The sequence below is a fragment of the Halichoerus grypus genome, chromosome 6 (assembly GCF_964656455.1).
Source record: "Halichoerus grypus chromosome 6, mHalGry1.hap1.1, whole genome shotgun sequence".
NCBI classification, from domain to species: domain Eukaryota; kingdom Metazoa; phylum Chordata; class Mammalia; order Carnivora; family Phocidae; genus Halichoerus; species Halichoerus grypus.
In genome coordinates, this window is record NC_135717.1 from 25,122,220 (window position 1) to 25,143,762 (window position 21,543).

The window sequence follows — 21,543 nt, forward strand, 5'->3', positions numbered from 1 at the left end:
CCGTCTTGTCATTTTGTGCAGAGGAGAATAGATTAATGAGAGAACAAAATGCTAGCAGGGTAACAACGTCCCCAGAAAATATACTCTAAACAAATCAGAAAAGACCTGAAGCAGTGGGAAAAGAAAGGGAAAGAGAGAAAAAAGAAAAGGAAAGAAAAAAAGAAAAAAGAAAAAGATAAAGATAAAAACAAACAAAAGCAGAACAAAACAAAACAAAACAAAAACAGAATGTGATCAAATATGATCAGGCTGGATTATAGATCAGTGCCACACACTAGATTTTGGGTGTATTTTGGTCTGTTAAAAGAAAGTCCCTCTCAAAATTTTAAAGAAAGAAAAACTTATATATGTACAAAAATAAGGGTTGATATGATGAAGGGATGGAATATGACTGTAAAGATGGAAATTATAAAAAATTTTAAAAAAGGATTTGATAAGTTGTTTGAAAAAAGAAAGAAGAGGCTTAAAAAAAAAAAAAAAAAAGAAAGAAAAAAGGGAGAGAATGTGATCAGGCAGGGGAGTAGAAAAAAACCATACACTAGAGATTTAGAGTATATTTTGATCTGTTAGAAGAAACTATCTCAAGATTTTAAAGAGAGAACAACTTATATATATATGCCAAAAATACGGGTAACTACTATGAAGGGATAGAATATGACTTTAAAAATGAAAAATAAAAATGTTTTTTTTTTAAAAAAGGGATTGATAAGATGTTGGTTGAAAAAGGGAAAGAAAAATTGAAAAAAAAAAAGAAAAAAGGAAAAAAGAAAAAAAGACAGTTAAAAAAAATAATTAACTTTGAAAGACTAAAGAATCATGGTAAAAAAGCCATGAATTCTATGTGCAGTGTTCCCCTAGCGCTGGAGTTCTGCCGTTCTCATTGATCGGTAAACTTGGTCTTGGCTGGCTGTTCTCGCTGATCTTCTGGGGGAGGGGCCTGTTGCCGTGGTTCCCAAATGTCTTTGCCGGAGGCAAAATTGCCCCGCCCTTGCCGGTCCGGGCTGAGTAATCTGCTCGGGTTTGCTCTCTGGAGCTTTTGTTCCCTGCAAGCTCTCCGTACAGCTTTGGAGGCGGAGAGTGAAAATGGCGGCCTCCCAGTCTCCGCCCCGGCGGAGCCGAGAACTCGGGGTCCCGCTCCTCAGCGAGCCCCCAGAGAAAAGCCGTCAGTCACTCCCGTCTCCCCGGTCTCCGGCCGCACTCCACGCTCACCCGGCCTGTGACCGCGCCTTTCTATCTGGCACCCGACCCCGGGTGGAGTCTCCAAACCCAGCAGATCCCCGCGGTGCGCTCCTGCACCTCTCCTCCCGGGGGAAGAAGGTGAGTCTCCCCGGATCTGCCGCTTGTTGGGTCCCTGCTGGAGGAGCAGTGGCCCGACTGTGCCGCGGATCACGGTTTATAGCAACCCCGAGCTGAGAGCCCGCGCCTGGGCTCCGTCTCTGCAGCCGGCTTCCCTGCTCCGATACCTGGGAGCTCTGCCGCACTCAGGCACCCCCGGTCTTTCTGTGACCCTGAGGGTCCTGAGACCACACTGTCCCGCGAGGGTTCCACCCCCCACTTCGCCACCAGAGTGACGTCCCTCAGCGGAGCAGACTTTTAAAAGTTCTGATTTTGTGCTCCGCGGCTCTATCACTTGCCAGAAGCGGCCGTCGGAGGCCCCTCCCCCGCCGTCTATCCTCCCGAATAACGCCTCGGATTCACTTCTCCGCACGTCCTACCTTCCAGAAAGTGGTCGCTTTTCTGTTCAGAGAGTTGTTGCTCTTCTTTTCTTTGATCTCCTGTTGAGTTTGTAGGTGTTCAGAATGGTTTGATCCCTATCCAGCTGAATTCCTGAGAGGAGACAAAATCCAGGTCTCCTACTCCTCCGCCATCTTGCTCCGCCCCCCTTGCTTCAGGTGTTTTCATAGCTAAGGGAACGGCAGTAGACTGCTCTGGGCTCAACCAGCTAAAAATGGAGAAACCCTCAACATGAACGGCATGCATTCTTTTCTCAGGCCGCCAGTTGACGGTTCAATCCTTCAGTCTATAGATGAGGCCTAGCATGTGTGATTGGCTATTACGTAAATATTTAAGAGAAGAATTGGAGTAGACTAATCGTACAGTCAGGAGCAAAGTAAAAATAGGCAGATTGAGAAGTAAAGCTGTGGCTTTATACCGATAACGTTAGAGGAGTAAAATGCATGAATTTCACGGATTAATAGACTACTGTAGATGACAAATGAAACAAAAATCAAGGAACCTCCATAAAGAGTAAATAAATGCCATTTTTCTCAATTTTTGTTTTTTTCCAAAAAGTCTTCATGAACCGTTGCGTCAAGGTGGGAAGGGAGCTCGGGCTCACAACTCCTCCAGGCTCAGCTCTTCAGTAGGTGGGTGGTAGAGGGGGTGGGAGGGTCTGCACTCAGGGGAGGGGCATGAGCTCCACCTGTCACAGGGACAGGTGCCCTGCTGCCGGTGGGCACCTGAGGAAAGCACCCTCCTGTCACCCCTTCAGACGACCTGCTGTCCTTAGGTAGTGCTCGTGATTCTCTCCAGGACACACAGTGATCACCCACAGGAACGGGAAGGACATCGTGTGCTTTCCCAGCAGAGATCAGGCTGCTGCATTTCACAGCACGCTCCCTACCTCTCCGCACACGGTTCTGTGTCTCAGGTCTTCCCAGCATTGGTTCCTGCCTCATGGATCCCTCAGGCAGCGTCCCTCTCCTCATCATGTGCAATCTTGAATACAGAAAAAGAATGGACGTCTAGAAGAATTACAACACCATGTCCTCTACTAGACACTAAACAGCTTAGCCTTGACCCCTCAAGACACCCAGAAAAGGGCACGTCAAACTCGCACACCTGTGTCTCACGTAGGCGTTCTCCCTGCTCTGCTGCACTATCTTCCTCTCCCAAACCCGAGCCTTGTTCTGGGGGAGAAAAACACATCCACCTTCAGCTGTGCCGGACTGTGCCCCAAACGAAGAGGAGGAAAAAGAAAACACTTACCCAGTTATCTAGAGCACTTCTCTCATGAGCTGCGATCTGTAAAAGTCAACGCACCAAGAGCCCATGTTCAGGGATCTAAGGGCCACTTCCATCACCTGCAAGAGGCGAGAAGGGGCCAGGATGTTGGGGCACAACTCAGGTTACCTTGTGTTTGAAGGTGAGCTCTGCCTCCCGCAGCTGATCTTGCAACGCTCCGACTTCTCGCCTGTGAGTTATAATTGCTTTCGTCAGATAACACCCAATATTGGCTGTGATTTTAAATCATCTGCCCACGTGGCCATTCTCCTCTTATCTGTCCCCTCATACAATTGATCCTGACACAGGAAACACTTTTCACATGGTTATAATGCACAGTAGGATCAAAGCTATTGTTACCTCTTTTCCGTAATCATTTTTCTTCCCCTGCAGGGTTCAGAGTTGACATAATTTCCTCACCCATTTTCAATCTTTCCCTAATTTATCACATGACAAGTGTGCCATCAAGTGTGCTGGGAAACTTCTATCCTCGCCATGGTTCCCAGGGTTGCAAAGACCAGCGCCATCAGATGGCACTACCGGCTTTATGGGTAGGATTCATGCTACGATAAACTGCTTTCCTCAAGATTAGGACAACTGACACCACCCCCAGGGACGATGGCGTGGAAGAAGTTTCCACAGAATCAGGCCAGCGCTGGGGATCAGGACATGTTTAGTAATGAAATGGTTTTGTTCTTTCTAGAGCTTCACTTTTCGTGTCTGTTAATTCTCTCTGGATATGCCTCTGAATTTTTGTTTCTATTACATGGGAATTGAGTCTAAACAATGAAGAAAAGTGAAAAATACGAAGTGAACAGGGATGTCAGGAGCCACTAATATTTAGTGTCTGAACTCACTTGTACTTGTTTCTTCTTTGATTCCTTTCAGATTTTCCACGGCAGCTGACAGCTGACTCTCTGTTGCCTCCAGGTCACGGCGGGTCTTTGCGACCTTCCTAAGACAGGAAAGGTATAGACATGGTCCAGTAGCCAAGGTCCAGAAGTTCTACCATCATTCCTCCCAGCACACTGGATGGCCTAGATTCCAGTGTCCCTCATAAATGCACAGACTGACAACACAAGGAGGGAAATGAACTGAAGGTCCCATTTAGGGTTCAAGAAAAATCAAACTCCGGATGCTGCCAAGTCCCTTGCAATCCGAGCTGTCTTTACACTTCTCTACTTCATTATCAAGTCCTCAAGTAACATTGCAGTTTGTGTCCTCTCAGAGTTGGTCTTTTCTCGGACACGGTGAAGGCTCCTTTCAGTTCAAAGTGAAAAACCAAGCCTGACCAACTATAGGATGAGGCGGGGGACCATGGTTAGTCGTACACCTCCACGGGGAGCCCTGATCCTCAGACCAAGGCTGTGCCTGACACGATGAACCCGAAAGGAAGCCTTCCAGAATATGGCTTCATCAGCATGGCAACTCACTCCCAGACATCTCTGGGTCTACAACTACAACCCCTGCCTCCTCCTTTGAAGAGGCCAATCTTAGTGCCGGCAATATGTCCTCAAGTGTAAAAGGCTGTGAACTGTCACATAGTCAGTGTGTTCTCTCCACGCAACAGATTTCAGATGCAAAACTATCAACTGCATGGAGTCAACCGACTTGAACAAGACTGAGTTCACTGATAGTGAAGGCAGCAACGTGCGATGCTTAGAAAGGCTGGTTTGCTGTGTTGCCCTCAGACTCTTTTGTTCATGGTGTTGATTGAAAGGGTTTCAACAGGACACCTGATTTACTCAAGATCACATGCAAAAGGACTCTTAGAAACGGAGTCAAAAGCTCCAGACAGAGAAAGACACATGCATTTGCTTCTGGTCTCTCAGGCAATCCTTCAGCAAATGCTTTCTGGAGCGGCTGTAATGGAGTGGCTCAGTTGTAAGGTGTAGAAGACAGAAAGGTGGTCAGGACACTGTACCCACCCCCAAAAGAAATTTCCAATGAACAGAACCAAGATGCCAATGACACAGAGCAGCCCCCACCCCCGCTGTGGGAAGGAATGACACAAAGCTGAGTCTCCAGGGAAGACAGGGAACAGTTTTGCTTTTCAACGTGAATGAGGGACTCGAAGGTCCTGATCTCCTCCTGAGAAAATCAAGGAAATACTGGACAAAAGAGCAAACTCGTGAGTGAATGCACCCAATTTCTAAAGAGTACATGAAGAAACACGAGAACCAGATGGAGAAGAAGGAAGCCTAGGAGAAGGCCAGCCTGGCAGTGGGAGCCAATCTCCCCAGGACACATCAATACATTCTGGAACAGGCAAGTGAACCGGAAAGAAGCTGAACAACTTTATGGGCATGGGCTTAGAAGGAAACGAGTCAAGTTCAGGGCCAGCCAGCAAAGGTGAGCCCTAGTGAACCCGCAGGCTTTGGCTGGGACCCAGGAGAGTTCCACCTAAAAAAATCAGCTGGATGGGAAATACCCTGGCCTTCTTAGGGACTGGGCTACAGTGAGTGATGTCAGTCGTACACTGGATGAAGGGATCCGGGACTGCTGGAGCCCCAACCCACTTTCCACAAAGAAACTCCCAGTGTCTCTGCAGCAGGACAATTCCATTTTTCTATCCACATTATTGACCCAAGTCTCGTACTGAACCAAAAGTGACTGAATTCAGGGCTAATAAGAACATGGGATGACACGGAAACCAAAAGGACAATGCAGACAGACCCAGAGGGGATCCAGGTATCAAAGTTTTTAATGATGGTACCTTCCCTCTTCTACTCCAAGGAGTCACACAACAAGCGTGACAAGCAGTTAGAACACAAAGGGAAATGCAGGTCACACACATCAAGGCAGGAAGGGCAGGCACAATCCTACAGAATGCATTTGGCAAAAATACTCTAGAGCCAATTCTAAAAGAAATACAATCATCTAGACTGGCCGTCACAGAAATTCATACAATAGTATCTGTGGCAATTCACACAAGAATAGCTTACTCTTCGGCAGCCACTCGTCTTTGTTTAGAGAAATCCACCACGATATCCACTTTCCTCCTCAGCATTTTCAGTTCGGCTTCTTGAGTCGTTTTCAAAGAACGCAGGGCATTGCAATGGTCTTCCAACAATTGTTGACATTCTGGAAAGGATGAGTTTTCTTTTGTGTGTGTATGTGCACATGACCTGAGAACTTCGGTTTGATAGGGAAAGGAGAAGGGCAAGACCTTGAAGGCAGGAAGGCATTCTTTCCCTTCCCAATGCAAACTCATTGCCGCCATATGGGGATTTCTTCCCCCAAAATAACATACCCTGCAGTTCTCGTTTTTTGGCCCTAAAGGCTCTCTGCTCTCCATCCTCGGATGCATCCTGGGCCTTTAAGACAGATATGAGAAAAGACATTCAGGAAATCATGATCACACAACAACGTGAGGGCGCCTAACAGGACAGGATCATGCAGTGCAACAAAGAAAGCCCTTAAGGCATAACAGAAGAAGGAGAAAGTAAGCAAAGTGGAAAAGAGTTCAAGTCAAAGAACTCACAAATGACTTTCTTAGTGGCTTTCATTCATATATATATCCACATACATACATATATACACATCTTCCCCTATTCACATTGAAAATGCTCCGTTTGGCATTAAGAGAGGAAGGGACTGTACAGTTGGGCCAGCCATCGCCCTTCATCGCTCAAGTATCTTGTGGGGATTTGCTACATATCTTGGAGGGCAGGGCTGAATGATGAGATCATTACCTCGCTGTGAAATCAACCATACTTCCTAGTCCTTATAAGAGCAAACCTCATCATGGTGGTTCTAAGTGAAATCCTAGCTCACTGCTCCGTAGGAGTTTCAGTTCCCAGATGCCCACTCTCTACTGTGCTAAACAGCAAGCGAGGATGCTGCACTCACCTCACCCAGTGAACCAAAAGCCTGCCGGAGCCACATTAAGCTAAAACTCAACAGCCAGCTCTTACCACATCCTGATTCTTGACCTTCTTCTCTCTCTCAATTTGCAAGTGAGCCCGTGCCCGACGAAGGGTGCCATTTAAATTTTCATGAACTTCCTCAACCTTTTTGATGTTCTCCTTCAACAAAACATTTTGAATGAGTAATAATAATCCATTCCTTGGGGCACCTGGGTGGCATCCGGGTGGCACAGTCGGTGGAGTGTCTGACTCCTGCTTTCGTTTTGGCTCAAGGCCTGATCTCAGGGTTATGGGATTGACCCCCTGCATCAGGCTACACACTCAGCATGGAGTCAGCTTGGGATTCTCTCTCTCCTTCTGTCCCCTACCACTCACTCTTTCTCTCTCTCTCAAATCAATCAATCAATCAATGTTTAAAATAATAATAATAATCATGATAATGATGATAATTCATTACTTTGATTTCTGTTGGTAGGACACAATTCAGGCAAAGAAGGGATTCTTACCTTCCATTGAAGCACTTCCTCAGAGAGAAACTTATGTTCACTCTTGGTTTCTGCAAGATGTTTCTTGCCTTCCTGGATCTATAAAACATATGAAGAAGGAAACAGAATTCCAAAATAGCATCGTGTTACACAAACCTATCTACTCATGTGTGACTCCTTTCAAAATAGAGAGGCAGTGCTCTACATTTGTGAAACTTCTCTTGAATCAGGACCATTTCTGGATCACATGAAATAGGTCAATAGGATGAACTACAAGAGGTGGAAGTAACCAAAATGAAATCACAAAAAGTATTTGAAAAGGCACTGATACCTTCAGCTCCCAAAGGGATATTTCCTGAGCAAGCTCCCTGTTTTCTGTTCTATGTCGATGGATCTTCTCCTTTATTTGTTGTAAGGTTACTAAAAGGAGAAAAAAGCATCTCAAAGATAACTAGCAAAACCAGTGACATTGAATAATCCCAGTGTATGAGCACCAGAGACACATTCTCTGACACTTGGGTGTAACTAACTTGTTAGCATTCCCATTGTGCCCTAAGGAAGCAAGTTTTAGCAGCATTGGAAACCTAAGACAACCTATTTCGGGGAGATTCCTACTGAAATTTTTTTCAAAAATAGAGAAACGCCCTCAAATGTCTTCTAAGTTTACTCCCATCCGGAAGCACCAATCTTGGAAAATGCAATCACTGCAAATGCTGATGTCATCCCCAGATACGTAACCTAGCATCCTGTCAACTAACATTTCTCTCCTCCAATGATTAAGGTACAAAAATAAGTCCCTGCAAACAACCCAAAATGAACAAAACCATCCTTTGCTCCTGCTCAGCGCCATGTCCGTTTCCAGATCCTCCTTGGAATTCCACACAAGGAAAGCTCAAAGTGGCAATTGAGTGACACCTCCAAGGCCTTCAGTGACTTTCTGCTGCTCACAGATTGCCTGTCATGAACCCTAGGCAGGGGCTCTGGAGGACAAGATCTTTGGAATCAAACACACTCGGGTACAAACTCCACGTTACAGTCTCTGGAGGGCCTGGATAACTCACACTCCCTGGAACACAAGCTTTTCTCATCCCAACATGAGAAGGTTACCCTCTACCCTGACAGGAAAACAACACTCATGAAGCGCCCTATCACAGATGGATAACACATCGAAGGTCGAGAACACAGACTCCTCTAACTGGCACTTAATTCTCTCATCTCGGGGTACTTGCGTGGCTCAGTCGCTTAAGTGTCTGCCTTCAGCTTGGGTCATGATCCCACATCGGGTCTTGATTCCACCCTGGGTCCTGGGATCCCACATCTGGGTCTGGGCTCAGTGGGGTGCATGCTTCTCCCCCTCCCTCTGCCAGCCACTCGGTCTGCTTGTGCCCTCTCTGTCAAGTGAATAAACAGAATCTTCTAAAAAATAATAATTCTCTCATCTTACCTCAAAGTGCAAACTTCTCTTCTATTGGCCCAATGTGAGCGCTCTCGTGCCCTGAGATCTCTCTTCTCACCACGCCCACTGCTGCACTCACAGGGACGAACACCAGCATTCGAGGGTTTGCTATGTGCCAGGCAGCCACCCTGGCCGTCAACAGACAGCACCGCGGAATCACCACAATCCATGAGGCCCGACACAGTACATCACCCCCACTGGCACCCGTTCCTTTCCACTCATTCTCCCCTGGCAGGAAAGGCTCCCTCCACTTCAGACTCAAAACCATGCTTTAAACCTCTCTTGTGACACACGCTCTGTCTGGCAACATGTGGCTCCTTCTCTAAGTGTAGCCTGCTTGTTAGACTCAAAGAGTGTTTTCTCATCTCGACATTTCACCAAGAGCCAGGTCATGGCAAAGTACTCACTCCAGACCTCAGGCTCCTATCATCGCATGCCTCCTAAACATGTCTCTGCAAAATGACTCTTCCTATTCTCCCTACTCCCATGAGGTATACCTCCTCCTGGTCTCCTAAGAGATGGCAACACCCTCCACATTGTCACTTAGACTCCACATGGGAAAGAGAACGATTTTCAGGAGTTAACAAGTCAATTAGACATCAGGAGTCACCATATTTATCCCTAGTCCTATTATACCCACATCAAACACCAGTACCGAGAATTTACGACAATGAAAACTAAAGCCAAAAAACTTACCTTGATATTGTCGAGGCTTTATCTAAGAGAGGAAGAAACAAAATGAAGTTTGATGTCAAAACATATTACTAGTCAAAATCTCTAGTTCAGGTCAATACGGAAACAGTCATCCAATAAAATTACAATAATCATTTTGTTTAGCAGAATGACTTCACAGGATGAAAAAAGAAGACAAAATTGGAATTTCCTGATTAAGTCACCATAGTTCACAATCCATTTCTGATAAAGAGCACAAAGGTATATAACTTAGTTTTGACCCCAAAATCTAGTCACATTCTGTGAAATGAACGTTCAACCTGTTCAATTTTGACAGCGGACCATGCAGACATTTTAAAACACATTCATGAATTCATCATTTCCGTAACTTTAATGCAACCCAATATCCACACTGAGTTCAGAAACGGATTATTCTAAGATCCTGAAAGAAAGAAAATGGAAGGAAGGGAGGAAGGAATGTAGGAAGGGAGGCTGGCAGGTGAGCAAAGTGCTGACAAAATTATGCCGTTTTCCTTGTCCAGAAAGCTTCTCTGAACTATTACTAAGGGTTGGCTGTTTGCTGAATTCACACACAGTTATGGCACATCAGGTGCTATGAAGTTTCCCAGATTGCTACAGAGGGTCATCAAAAAGAAAGAAAAGCCATCGAATGAGAAAAAGAGTGGCACGTGGCGAGAGATGAAGCATAAGCAACAAGAGAAATGACAGCGGATGTTTCAAAAGAGGGGAACCAGGCTATCCAGATCGAGTCACCGTGATAAATTATAGCTTAGGAAACTCTAGGCAAGACCCCATTTTGACACCATTAACATATTTCCCCATTCAAAAGTTTTACAGGATGAGGAGAGGCTGAGGCCAGCCCCCAAATCTTGCCAGGATATTGGAATCTCACCACGCTATCAACAAGCCAGTTGTTAGGGGAAAGTCCATCAGTGGAGGGCAAACAGAAAACCATGGTGATTCCTGTAACTTCACATGTTGCTTAGGAATCTCTGAGTTGCTCTGGCCCTTGTCACCCAGCCCCACAGGAAGGGGAAGTGAAGAGACAGATGAGCACAGCAAAGACGTCAAAGTTTTGTTTTCCTTTTTTTAAAAATTTTTTATTGTTATGTTAATCACCATACATGACATCATTCGTTTTTGATGTAGTGACCCATGATTCATTGTGCATAACACCCAGTGCTCCATGCAGAACGTGCCCTCTTTAATACCCACCACCTGGCTAACCCATCCTCCCACCCCTCTCCCCTCTAGAACCCTCAGTTTGTTTTTCAGAGTCCATCGTCTCTCATGGTTCATCTCCCCCTCCGACTACCCCCCCTTCATTCTTCCCCTCCTGCTATCTTCTTCTTCTTTTTTTCTTAACATATATTGCATTATTTGTTTCAGAGCTACAGATCTGTGATTCAACAGTCTTGCACAATTCACAGCGCTCACCGTAGCACATACTTGTTTTCCTTTTGAAGGGAAGGTTTCTCCATTGACAGGGAGAGGGGGGAGGTTCCATTTAGAAATAACCTCAGAAGTTTTCTGTTCTTCTTAGAAAGGTCTGCCTTCAAGTGAAACTATGTCCCCAGAGCCTAACTGGGCCTTTCCCAAAGACTGCAATAGAGGTGAGGGGGAAAGTCTCAACTCCAATGCAATCTCCTCCCTGTCTCACCTGGGAGTAAACTCAGTCTAACCCCACACAGATGAGTAGACAACCTCACCCTAACGTCCTATTTACCTCAGTTCCTTTACCAGAACAGGAGATCTAGCTTTCAACACAACCTCACAAGGCATACTAGAGGTAAAAACCACGCCAGCAAGCACTAGAATCACACTACCTGAGGCATCTAAGGCAGAGACGATGGCATCGGCAGGCTGGGAATTTCAAGTCCCTTCCATACCTGATCTTGGATCTAAGCAAAAAGGGGGCAGTAGGAAGAAGAGATGATGAATGTAAGCAGAGATATGAAACTCTAAGATTTTACCGGGATGCTGGACAACACCATAACAGAAATCAAGAATGCCTTTGATGGCTTCATTAAGAGACTCAACATACCAGAGGAAAGAATCATTGTGCCTAAAGAATTTCCGGCAGAAACTTCCAAAAAGAAAAACAAAGACAAAAATTAAAAAGACAGCACAGAAAATCCAAGACCAGTGGGACAATTACAAATCGTGTAACACACACATAATAGGAAAACAGCAGGAGAATGGACAGAGAGACAGTTGGAGCAATAATGACTGAGGATTTTCCTAAATTAATATAGCCACCAAATCGCAGATCCAGGAAGCTCAAGACAAGGAAAGCAGGATAAATACCAAAAGAAACACACAAACAACTAACACCAACGATGCCTAACCCAGAATGTTCAGTCACAGGTCCTTAAAGACAAAGAAACAATTCTGGAAATCTGGAGCAGGGCTTGGGTGTGGGTGGTGGAAGGGGGAAGGAGAGCAGTAACCCTTACCCAAGAGGAATAAGGATAAGGACTACATCACACTTCAGAAACCTTGCCATCAAGAAGGATGAAATGTTTAAAGTGTTCAAAGAAACATCCAACTAGAAACCTGTGGCCAGTGAAATGATCCTGCAAAACACACTACAGAGGAAGGAAAACCGTCGGGGATAATGATGGGAATGACGTCAACGGTAAAGGTGTCAATTCTCCAAAAGACATAATAATTTCTCATGTGCATGCATTAACAACAGAGTGTCCAAGTACATCAGGCAGAAACTGAAAGAATTGCTGATGGAAACAGACGAATCCCTATTATAGCTGGGGAATTCAGAATCCTCTATCAGTCATTGACAGATCCAACAGATACAGAAATTCCATGAGAACACAGGTGAACTGAAAAGCATCACCGATCAGCTGGATCCATTAACATCTGCAGAATAATCCATTCAACAACCCAAGGAAAGACATTCTTCTCAAGTTCCCATGGAACATTCACTAAGAGAGGCCATATTCGGGGCCATAAGATACATCTGAACAACCAAAGGAAAAGAAATCACAGGAAGTATGTTCTCAGACCACAGACGACTCAAACTAGACATCAAGCACCGAAAGATAGCTAGAGAATGACCCAAAAATGGAGATGAAACAACACACTTCTAAAGAACACATGGGTTGGAGGGCAGGTGGGTGGAGGGATGGAGGAAAGAGGTGAAGGGGATTAAGAGTACACTTATTGTGATGAGCACTGAGAAATGTATAGACTTGCTGAATCATGTTGTACACCTGAAACGAATACTACACTGTTGGCCAATTATGCTTGAACTTTAAAAAAAAAAAAGAACATATGGATCACAGAAGGCACTGCAACACAAATTTAAATCTATTTCAATCTAGGTGATCATCAAAATTGATGTATTAGAGGGATATTTCTATTACTGAATGGATACAAAAGGTCCAATGACTATAAAATTTTCTGCTTATGTATGAAGAACAGTATATATAAGCTACTTTAGTATACTTACAGCGAGGATGGTTCTCCAGATATAAATGAGAAGGACACAAACTCCCAAGGGGGCAGTGATAATGGGAAGTTTCCATAGAACTCCAACCCCATCAGGGCCAAGAGGGAAACGGCCAGGCACAACATGGACAAGCTGAAATAACACGTGAGACAATGAGGAATCTCAAAGATTTACAATGTCTCTGTCCCAAACCATCAACTTTACAAACCCTCAACCAGCCTCCCCCAGGTAAGCACAGCTCTCAAGTGCCTCCCCACGGAGGAGAAGGAGCACAGAGGAATTCCAAAGGAGCAGGGGCAAACTTTTGGGAGTGATGAGTGTGTTTACTATCTTACTGTGCTGATGGGTTTCACTGTGTTTACCTATGTAAATATCAACAAACTCTATTCTTGAAAAAGGTGTTGTGATCATATATACATTATAGAACACTGAAGCTGTAGGAAAAATCTAATAGGCAAATCTGAAGAGATTTGATTTTGCCTACAAACACATTGCAAATAAATTTTCTATAGCTAACAGAACTTAAGAATTTATAAGCCCACATAAAATAGACAAGAGAAGTAAATGTAAACTTACAGTAGGTAAGAAGTCACTGACTTCTATTGTACATCCATGAAGGACCTGGATAAACTCCTCTGGAACCTTTCCAAAAATATGCCCCAAATTTATGGAAGAATGAGAGAAAGCAAGAATAAAAAATGTACTAGAGATATAAATGAGAATGTTCTATGGACAGATGTTTATCGATAAGGACATGAGTGAGAGAGAGACAGGAGGCTTCTATTAGAATAATATGGGATGAGTATTTCAACAAAAATAAAGTACAATTATTGCTTAGTTTCTGAAAACAGTGATGTTTTCTTTCAATGCCCACTTTGCTTCAGAATCACAGCCCAAAATGTCAGATTTCAGGGGTACATGAAGATTTTCATGATCAGGTGATCTTGTTTCTTTTGATGATATCTGTGACATTTTAAATTACTTGAACACCTATCTCCAAAAGCCAGTGAAAGGCATTCATGTTCCTATTTCTCAGTATTGTAACTAAATCAGTCAAGACCAACTCTAAAATTTAATTTTTTAAAAGATTTTATTTATTGATGTGAAAGAGAGAGAGAGCATGAGCAGGGGAAGGGGTAGAGGGGGACAGAAAAGAAGACTGCCGGCTGAGCAGGGAGCCCAAGCAGGGCTCAATCCCAGGACCCTGGGATCATGACCCAAGGCTAAGGCAGAAGCTCAACTGACTGAGCCACCCAGGTGACCATGAAATTTCATTTCTAAAAGAATACAAAATTCCTGGATATGGACACCAAAAAAAAGAACACATCTCATTTTACAAAAACTGGACTTCCAAGTATTTTAGGAGACGAGACGCTCACAATGCAATTCATACTCATTCACACCAAGCTTGAATTGCGTGCAAACACAACTCTCTAGAAAGTACCCCTGAAATCTATAACATTTTCATCTTCAGCCCTCACAGCTGAGGTCACAAACATGTGTGCTGGTGGGAAACATACACGGTCTTTGAACAGCCGCTGTCTGAAAGAGAACATTAGCTATCTGCACAATGGTTGATCATGGGGATCAAATGCACAAAAGACAGAGGCCATCTTGTCACAAATGGAAAACACCCCCAGTTGTGGCCACGTGGTACATCTGGCAGCTGTCGGGATGCTGACCAGTAGCTGATTCTTAACTAGATGACATCCAATGGGGCCAATAACACTGGCTTCTAACAGACAATGGCCATGAGCAGGTGGAGGAGGGAAATGCAAGACCAGGTAGTTTATGCAAGAGCTCAGAGATGAGGGAGGGTGAGAAAGTCCAAGTGATCTATGAGATGCAGCCTCGGTAGAGGGGACTATTTCCAATAAAGACTACCAAGAAATTCCCTCCTTTGAAGACTCAAAAGAAACAGAATCGAGTCTCTTTTGACTGGAGGTATTCATGTGGGATGAGTCTGCCTCAACACTAGGGTCCTTCCTGACTACTCCCACTTTGCAGAGCCCTCTCTAAGAATCTGGTGTAGGCCGATCTAAAGAAGTCTGCTTATTTCTAGGGTGTTCCCTGTCTGTCTCTCTCTCCTGACGGTAAGGGTTTTATTTTTTAAGGAGTGAAATATCACACTAGGAACCAGGTATTTCTTTATATTGGGACAATCCTAAGGACATTCAGGAGCTTTTGACTTTGGGGAAATCAACACTCTGTACATACTGGGCCAAAGAATGGATAACAACTCATTCGCTTCCTGATGACATCAATCCATCAGATTTTCCTGGGACAGACGTCCCAGCAAGATGCGGTCACTTAGTCTCTGCTAGGCTTCTCAGGGCTCCCATGGACCTGGTGGGACACAGAGTCCCTGGGGACAGCCTCCGAGCCCAGAAGGAAAGGGCTGACTCAGAAGTTGTTACAAGTCAACCAACCAGGAAGCACAGAGCACAAAGGACACTTCACTGTTTAACACTTGAGTCCCAACACCAATGCTTAAGATACCACTGTTCCCAGGGCTGCCAAACTTCACAAATATGAACAATGTGCTGATATGAAATCAAAGTATGTAGAAGATGGACCCTAAACATACAAGGCTTGCAGCAGGATCTTCACTGGGCTTCCAGGAGCTAGTCTAATACCCGTAGCTCCTAGACATTAGCATTCCTGACATTTTCAAAGACAAGTTGAATGAGATCTAATGTACATATCATACAAGCCCCCTATTGAAGACAAAGAGCTCAATGGCTTTTCATATCTTCTCAAATCCTTCCTTCTTGACACCATAAGCCTAGTATTTTCAGGTTTCCATCCTGCCAGAGCTGCTCTTTTTGGACCAAGCACACAGACAGGACCCAGAACTTGATGTGGACGGCTGTGGCCCCAGCCCCTTCAGGCTGACCGAGAAACCTGCCCTGCGGTCCTCGGTCTTCAGGAAGAACTGCAGTTCTTCTCAAGTTCCCACCAAGGACCCCATGAAAAAACTATTATTTCACCACCATGTGAAAGAACCCAGGAGGAACGAAGACACCACTAGCAGCTTTGAGTCACCGGGTGGCTCAGTCAGTTAAGTGACGACGTCTTGGTTTGGATCAAGTCATGATTTCATGGTCCTGAGGCTGAGCCCCTCTTCAGGCTCTGGACTCACTGCACAGCTGGCTTGGGATTCTCTCTCTCCCTCCCCCTCTGCCCTTCCCCCCCACACCTGTGAAGATACCAGTGAAGTGCCATGTTTACTCACATTTGGGTTTGGGGAACCGGGACAGCGGAGCAAGAGCACCAGGAACAACAGCCTCTGCACCTTCATGTCTTGGTCCTTCCAAGGGGTGCTGGGGCGTCAGGGAGGAGGTGGAGATGGGGGGTGGAGTGGAGGTAGGGGTGGGTGGGGTAGGGAGGGGTGGGCAGGGGTGGGAAGGGGACAGGGTTTTAAGGAGGGTTGGGAGCAGGGTAGAAATAAAGGGTGGGATTGGGGAAGGCGTTTGTCAGGAGAAGAAGGGGTCAGCGACGGTGTCAGGGTCAGAGTAAGTACTTGAGGGGAGGTTCAGAAAGGGTAGTAGGTCAGCAGGTTAGGAAATCACTAGGTCAGCAGGAAACAGTAGCAGGTGAAGGGATTGGAGGACGATACACTTTTCTCCAAGCCTTGCCCTGGTTGAACCGTTCCTTAGCAACCCAGAGGCTTTATACTCTCTCTCAGCCAGTCATCTGCCTTTGCCCCTGCTAGATCATAATGGACACCCCGCGTGACCTCATACTTAAAGAGCCCCTTCCCAACTGGCGCCCCACCACGTGCCATCCCAATAACAGGTCCTCTCTGGAACTTTGGCCATCCTTCTTGTTTCTGCTCCCTCCCAACCCGGGTCCCTGTTCCCCTCTTCTGGGCGCTATCTCCTTCCTTCCAGAACTCCCATCCTAGAGCCATTGGCTGAACAACATATAAAGCAAAGGAGGACAGAACTGCAACAACAAGCAAATACACAAGCAGAGTGGGAGGTTTCAACCCTCTCTCAGTGACTCAAAGCACACAGAACATCCATAACATGTAGACCTTGATAGCAAACCATCTGAATCCCACAGCTATCTCCGTATGTCTGTCCACATCCATATACCACTGTGGAGGACACATTAACTTTGGGCATATAGGATACACTTACAAAAATGCACCCGATCTATTTTGGCCATAAGGGACATTTCAGTATGTTTCAGAGGCATGAAATCACACAGAGCATGTTGTGGTAATATAATGTGCTAGAAATCATGGCTAAAAAGCTCACTAGAATTTCCCATATGTTTAGAAATGGAGAAGTACCTCTATAAATAAAATAGGAGTAAAGAAATCCCAAAGAAAAAGCTACCTTGGAACCGAATGAAATAAGCATGAGAAAATTGTAATCAAGTATGTCTTCTGGGCTGGTATATCCTGGGATATTAGTATGAGAAGACTGTATGGCCTCAAAATCATCCCTAGTTGACGGAGACATTTTAACACCTCAAACAGCGGTAGATCTGTCACTTACCTATGTGACCCTGCTACACACTAGCTTGGGCTTTACGTTATGAACCTCACAGGGGAAACAATCCAAGCTGACTCTCATGGGATCTCTTGGGACCTCCAGGAATGAGAGTATTTTAAGAGAAAACATTCACCAGCTTCTCTCCTGGGGAATCCAAGACAACACCCAGAGAGCTGGCAGCTCCAGGTGTGCTGGGCGGGGAGAGCCAAGCAGGTGGGCAGGGCCAGGGACCCAGGTGACTAGACAAACCCCCTGTGATCATCTCTCTTGAGCCCTGTCCTGAGCCGAACTTCCTAAACTGTTTCTCTCTAGGACTAACACAATGTTTCCCCAACTCATTCAGGCCCAAGGCAGCTGAAAATCAATGCTCTACAAACCACCACTTATTGTGTCAATTTCTTGTCAACAGGAACCATTTTAGCACTGCTAAAATAGGAACGCAGTATCTTGAACATAAATATAAAGAAACCATAAAAAACAAGCAAACAAAAACAAAACAAGGAGAGCAAAACATTTGTATGAAATTCTGTTTACATGCTGCTGCCCGCCTCCAGAGCCCCAGAGTTGCGCGGTCCTGGTTATAGAAGGAGAGACCAGCTACAGAAGGGGTGGAGTCAGACTAGCCCAAAAGTGAACGGGAGAGAGGCCCAGCCTCTAAGGGGGACTAGGGAATTCCAGGAAGGATGGCCGGGGTCACCCTGATTATAAGTGGAACAGGGAGCAGGGAAAGAAGAAGCAGTGAACAGAGTTTGGGGGCCTCGAATAGGTGAGATCACTCGTGGAGGTGAGGAAGTGTCCCCAAAGCCAGCGTCAGCCTCCCGTCTACGAAGCCCTTCGTGGCCCCTGGAAACAGGGCCGGGAGCCTAGAGTGTGACATCCAGCTGTGCTGCTTACCAGCTGTGTGACCCTGGGCTGGTTTCCTTCAGTGAGCTGGGGGCGTCCAAGCCTGTGTCCATAACTGTGCTGAGGACAAGAGGAAGCCACGTGCTGAGCACCTATCGACATGAGCAGCATCATCTCCATGGGGCAAGTGCCTTCCCAGATGCGGTGCCTCACCTCTCACAGCTGTTAAAGGCGACACTGGTGACAAGCACAGGTCCCTCCTGTTTCAGGCCTGTGCTAAGCCCTGCCCTTTGCACACATCATCTCTCGGTCTCCAGATGGCAGGAGGACCTCCTAAAGTGCGGGGAGAGCTCCGGGCCCCTGGGGAGGCTGAGGGATTCCTGGGCCCTGGGGAAGGGTGAGTGATTGGGGGACCCTACGGAGGGCTGGGGAACGGAGCTCCTGGGCTCCATGGAAGGAATGGGGGATCGGGCACCCCGGAAAGGGCTGGAGGAGTCTTGCAGGATTCCTGGGTCCCCACAGGGCAGATCCCTCCCACACCTAAGCTGGTGCAGGCTGGGACCTGGAAGCAGCAGCATACAGAGGCAGCAGGTCCATGGGATGCTGGATGGAACGGAGAGGAATGGTCTGGCAGGCAAGTGGAATCACCAGGCTGGGCTGCCCTCGGCGCCTTCCCCCTTCCCCAGCCACCTCACTAGCTCTGGCCCTGACCTCACCCTCCAGCAGGGCATGGGCAAGCCAGGCAGAGGTGGACACCTGGGCCCAAGGAAGGGTCCCTCCTCAGACCTCTGTGTTGTGCTTGTTGAACAGACAAAAGGAGTCACCCAGGGCCCCTGGAACCAGGGGGGAGAATCTGGCCCCAGAGTCCTCTCCAATGGGGCTTGGGGAGAATCATGGAGGGACAGCATTTAGCACTGGTTCATTCACAGAATAAAAGCACAACACAAGTCCCCTTGGATGCTGATGTCAGTTCATTACCCCAGCCACATACTGGGCGCTCACTCGGGGACTTGGAAGCAGGAGAGTAACGGATAGTAATTTAAAAGAACAAAAATGCTGGAATGTGAGCATTCCTGATGCTCTTAAAATCAATGTCCAACACTCCCCTCCTCACCCTCCCCATAGTGAGGAAACTGAGGCAGCCAGGGATGTGGCGAAGAAGACACAGTGGTTTCTGAGGCTTTTGCTGATTCCATCTGACCAAACTCCTTGTTCCGAAGGTCACTTCTTTTAATCTTGCCCGTGACGGTTTTGGGCAGCTCTGAGACAAATTCCACCTGGTCAAGGATAAAGCAAACCCATCCCAACTTAGTCCTGCTGTCATTTCTTACCAATGCCCCAGGCTCCTCCTCTGCCCCTGCACAGTCCCCCAGACGGGCTGGCACCATGTGGTGGCCCCAATAGGCTCCACCAAGGCATGTCAGGGTGTCCCCTGACCCGGGAAGTTGGATGCAGCCCTGTGACGTGCTCTGACCAGTGAGATGTGAGTGGGAGTGAGGCGTGCCACCTCGAACAGAACACTTGGGACAACTGGGTCTGGCATCCACTCTGGCCATCTCTTCTAGCACCTGGCAGTTACCTATGGTGGGTGCTCCTTTATCCTGGTCCCAGGAAGACCATGCGGACATGTGGCAGGAGCAAGAAAGATACTTCCCTAGTAGGAGCCACTAAGACGAGGGGCTCCTAGTTCCTCACAGTAACATCAGCCCATCCTAACTGGCATGCAGCCTCCAGTCTACTCTCTAGGAGGCAGCAGAGCCTTACATGTGAAGGACGAACTCTGTTTTCAGATACACTGGCTTTGAGTTCAGCTCTGCCCTTTTCTTCAGTCCAACCTCCGGCAATTTACTGTGAGTCTCTCAGCCTCCCCCATTTCCAGTCTGTCAAATGGATGCTTATGCCATCTCAGGTTTGGGGGGATTAAATGAAATAATACATGTAGAGCTTTGAGTCCAGCCCCTGGCACACATGTTCAATAAATATTAGCTATCTACCTTTGGGTAAACACTCAGAAAGCACAGCAATGTATTATTACAAAAGAAAGACACGTTAAATTTTTGACCCATGTATCCTTGTAAACGTGGTTTTTCAACAAGTCAGATAACATGTATATTTATTCACAGCCTGCTTTTTTCTCTTAATAATATATTTTTGTGATGTTTTTTATGTTACAAATAAGAGATCTGCATCATCTTTTTAAATTATAGGACAGCATTAATTACCACGAATAATTTAATCATTTCTCTATTGTTGGACATTTTCATAGTTCGCACATGGCACTGAAAACAAATGAGGTAGAAAAAAAACCTCTCAGAATGTATTTTATGCTACAATAAATATTATTTTGTTAACTTTTGTTTGTTATGTATCTATATATGTACTGGGCTTCAATTTAGAATATATTTCTTACTACAAATAATGTTTTTTACAAGTGTGGCAGTTGTTGACTTGAATGTCTTTTTCACATTGTGAAAGATTTCAAATAACCTTCTTGGATATTTCTAGGCTCTTGGCTGATTTTTTTCTGTAGGTTTTTTGTCAGCCTTTTTGTTTTCTGACACAGGATAGAGGTTTCCAGGATTAAGATGGATCTCCCCTAAACCCCTAAGTTGAATGCTTCTTCGGTAGAGAAAAATGCTCATTCCATGGGCTACATCAGCTTCACCTCAGTGACCCTAGGAGATTTGGGGCAGCAGAGCCCAGGGCCCACTGGAGGGGACCAGACCCCATCCCTCTGCCCTCACTCACCTTCCTGGGGTACTTCTACGGGGCTGTCACTGACTTCACATGCTGCTGCAGCTCCTTGGTGAGCTGGTCCCGGCCATGGGAGAGGAATTCCGGGGTCAGGACAATAAATGCCTTCCCCACCTGCAGCACAGAACCAGAGTGGAGGCTCAGGGGGAGTGGCAACCAAGTGTAGAGTCTAAAAAGTCAATGTGTATTAAGTAAATGGAAAAACAAGTTGACAGTTGAGCCCCTGGAAAAGAACAGGACCAGTGTCCATACTTCCAATTTCTACTCTCTGCCTTGGAAAATTACTTCACCTCCCTCAGCCTCCATGTCCTTCTCTGATGTGGGGACAGCACGGCTTCATTCCTCAGGGCATGGCTCTCAAGATTCATCGAGATCATTCATATAAACCACGAAGCTCGTTTCAACTGATTTTTATTCCTATCATTATCATCACCATTTTCACTATTATTGTAGGTAGAGTTCTGTG

The 21,543-nt window shown here is 46.0% G+C and overlaps 2 protein-coding genes and 1 long non-coding RNA gene across 3 annotated transcripts in view; all 3 read right to left on the minus strand.

Annotated features, from left to right (window-relative positions):
* Positions 1–1,710: 1,710 nt before the first annotated feature.
* On the minus strand, positions 1,711–3,197 carry LOC118528410 (uncharacterized). Its single transcript, XR_013448878.1, has 5 exons — positions 3,133–3,197; positions 2,989–3,024; positions 2,842–2,909; positions 2,624–2,718; positions 1,711–1,827 (listed from the first exon to the last, which is right to left on the minus strand). It is a non-coding gene; the product is annotated as an uncharacterized LOC118528410 (long non-coding RNA).
* A 646-nt stretch (positions 3,198–3,843) lies between these two features.
* On the minus strand, positions 3,844–19,538 carry LOC118548226 (uncharacterized). Its single transcript, XM_078074036.1, has 7 exons — positions 19,438–19,538; positions 18,375–18,443; positions 16,211–16,298; positions 12,976–13,107; positions 6,257–6,320; positions 5,949–6,087; positions 3,844–3,958 (listed from the first exon to the last, which is right to left on the minus strand). The coding sequence occupies exons 2-7, from the start codon at positions 18,434–18,436 to the stop codon at positions 3,844–3,846; spliced, it is 600 nt and encodes a 199-aa protein (XP_077930162.1). The 5' UTR covers positions 18,437–18,443; positions 19,438–19,538.
* The window catches only part of ACSM1 (acyl-CoA synthetase medium chain family member 1), a 41,823-nt gene continuing 39,556 nt past the window's right edge, over positions 19,277–21,543 (minus strand). Inside the window, 2 exon segments of the mRNA XM_036080824.2 lie at positions 19,277–19,600; positions 21,072–21,191. Of these exon segments, the coding sequence (XP_035936717.2) occupies positions 19,412–19,600; positions 21,072–21,191 (309 nt within the window). The 3' untranslated portion in view covers positions 19,277–19,411.

Bases quoted from the DNA above. Each gene is read 5' to 3' on its own strand.
- LOC118548226 (XM_078074036.1), bottom strand. From the start codon at position 18,436: ATGGACACAGGCTTGGACGCCCCCAGCTCACTGAAGGAAACCAGCCCA. The intron at 6,088-6,256 runs GTATGTTATTTT...CATCCTTTCCAG, and splicing joins CAAAAAACGAGAACTGCAGG to AATGTCAACAATTGTTGGAA. The intron at 3,959-5,948 runs GTAAGCTATTCT...TTCCTGTCTTAG, and splicing joins AGACGAGTGGCTGCCGAAGA to GAAGGTCGCAAAGACCCGCC.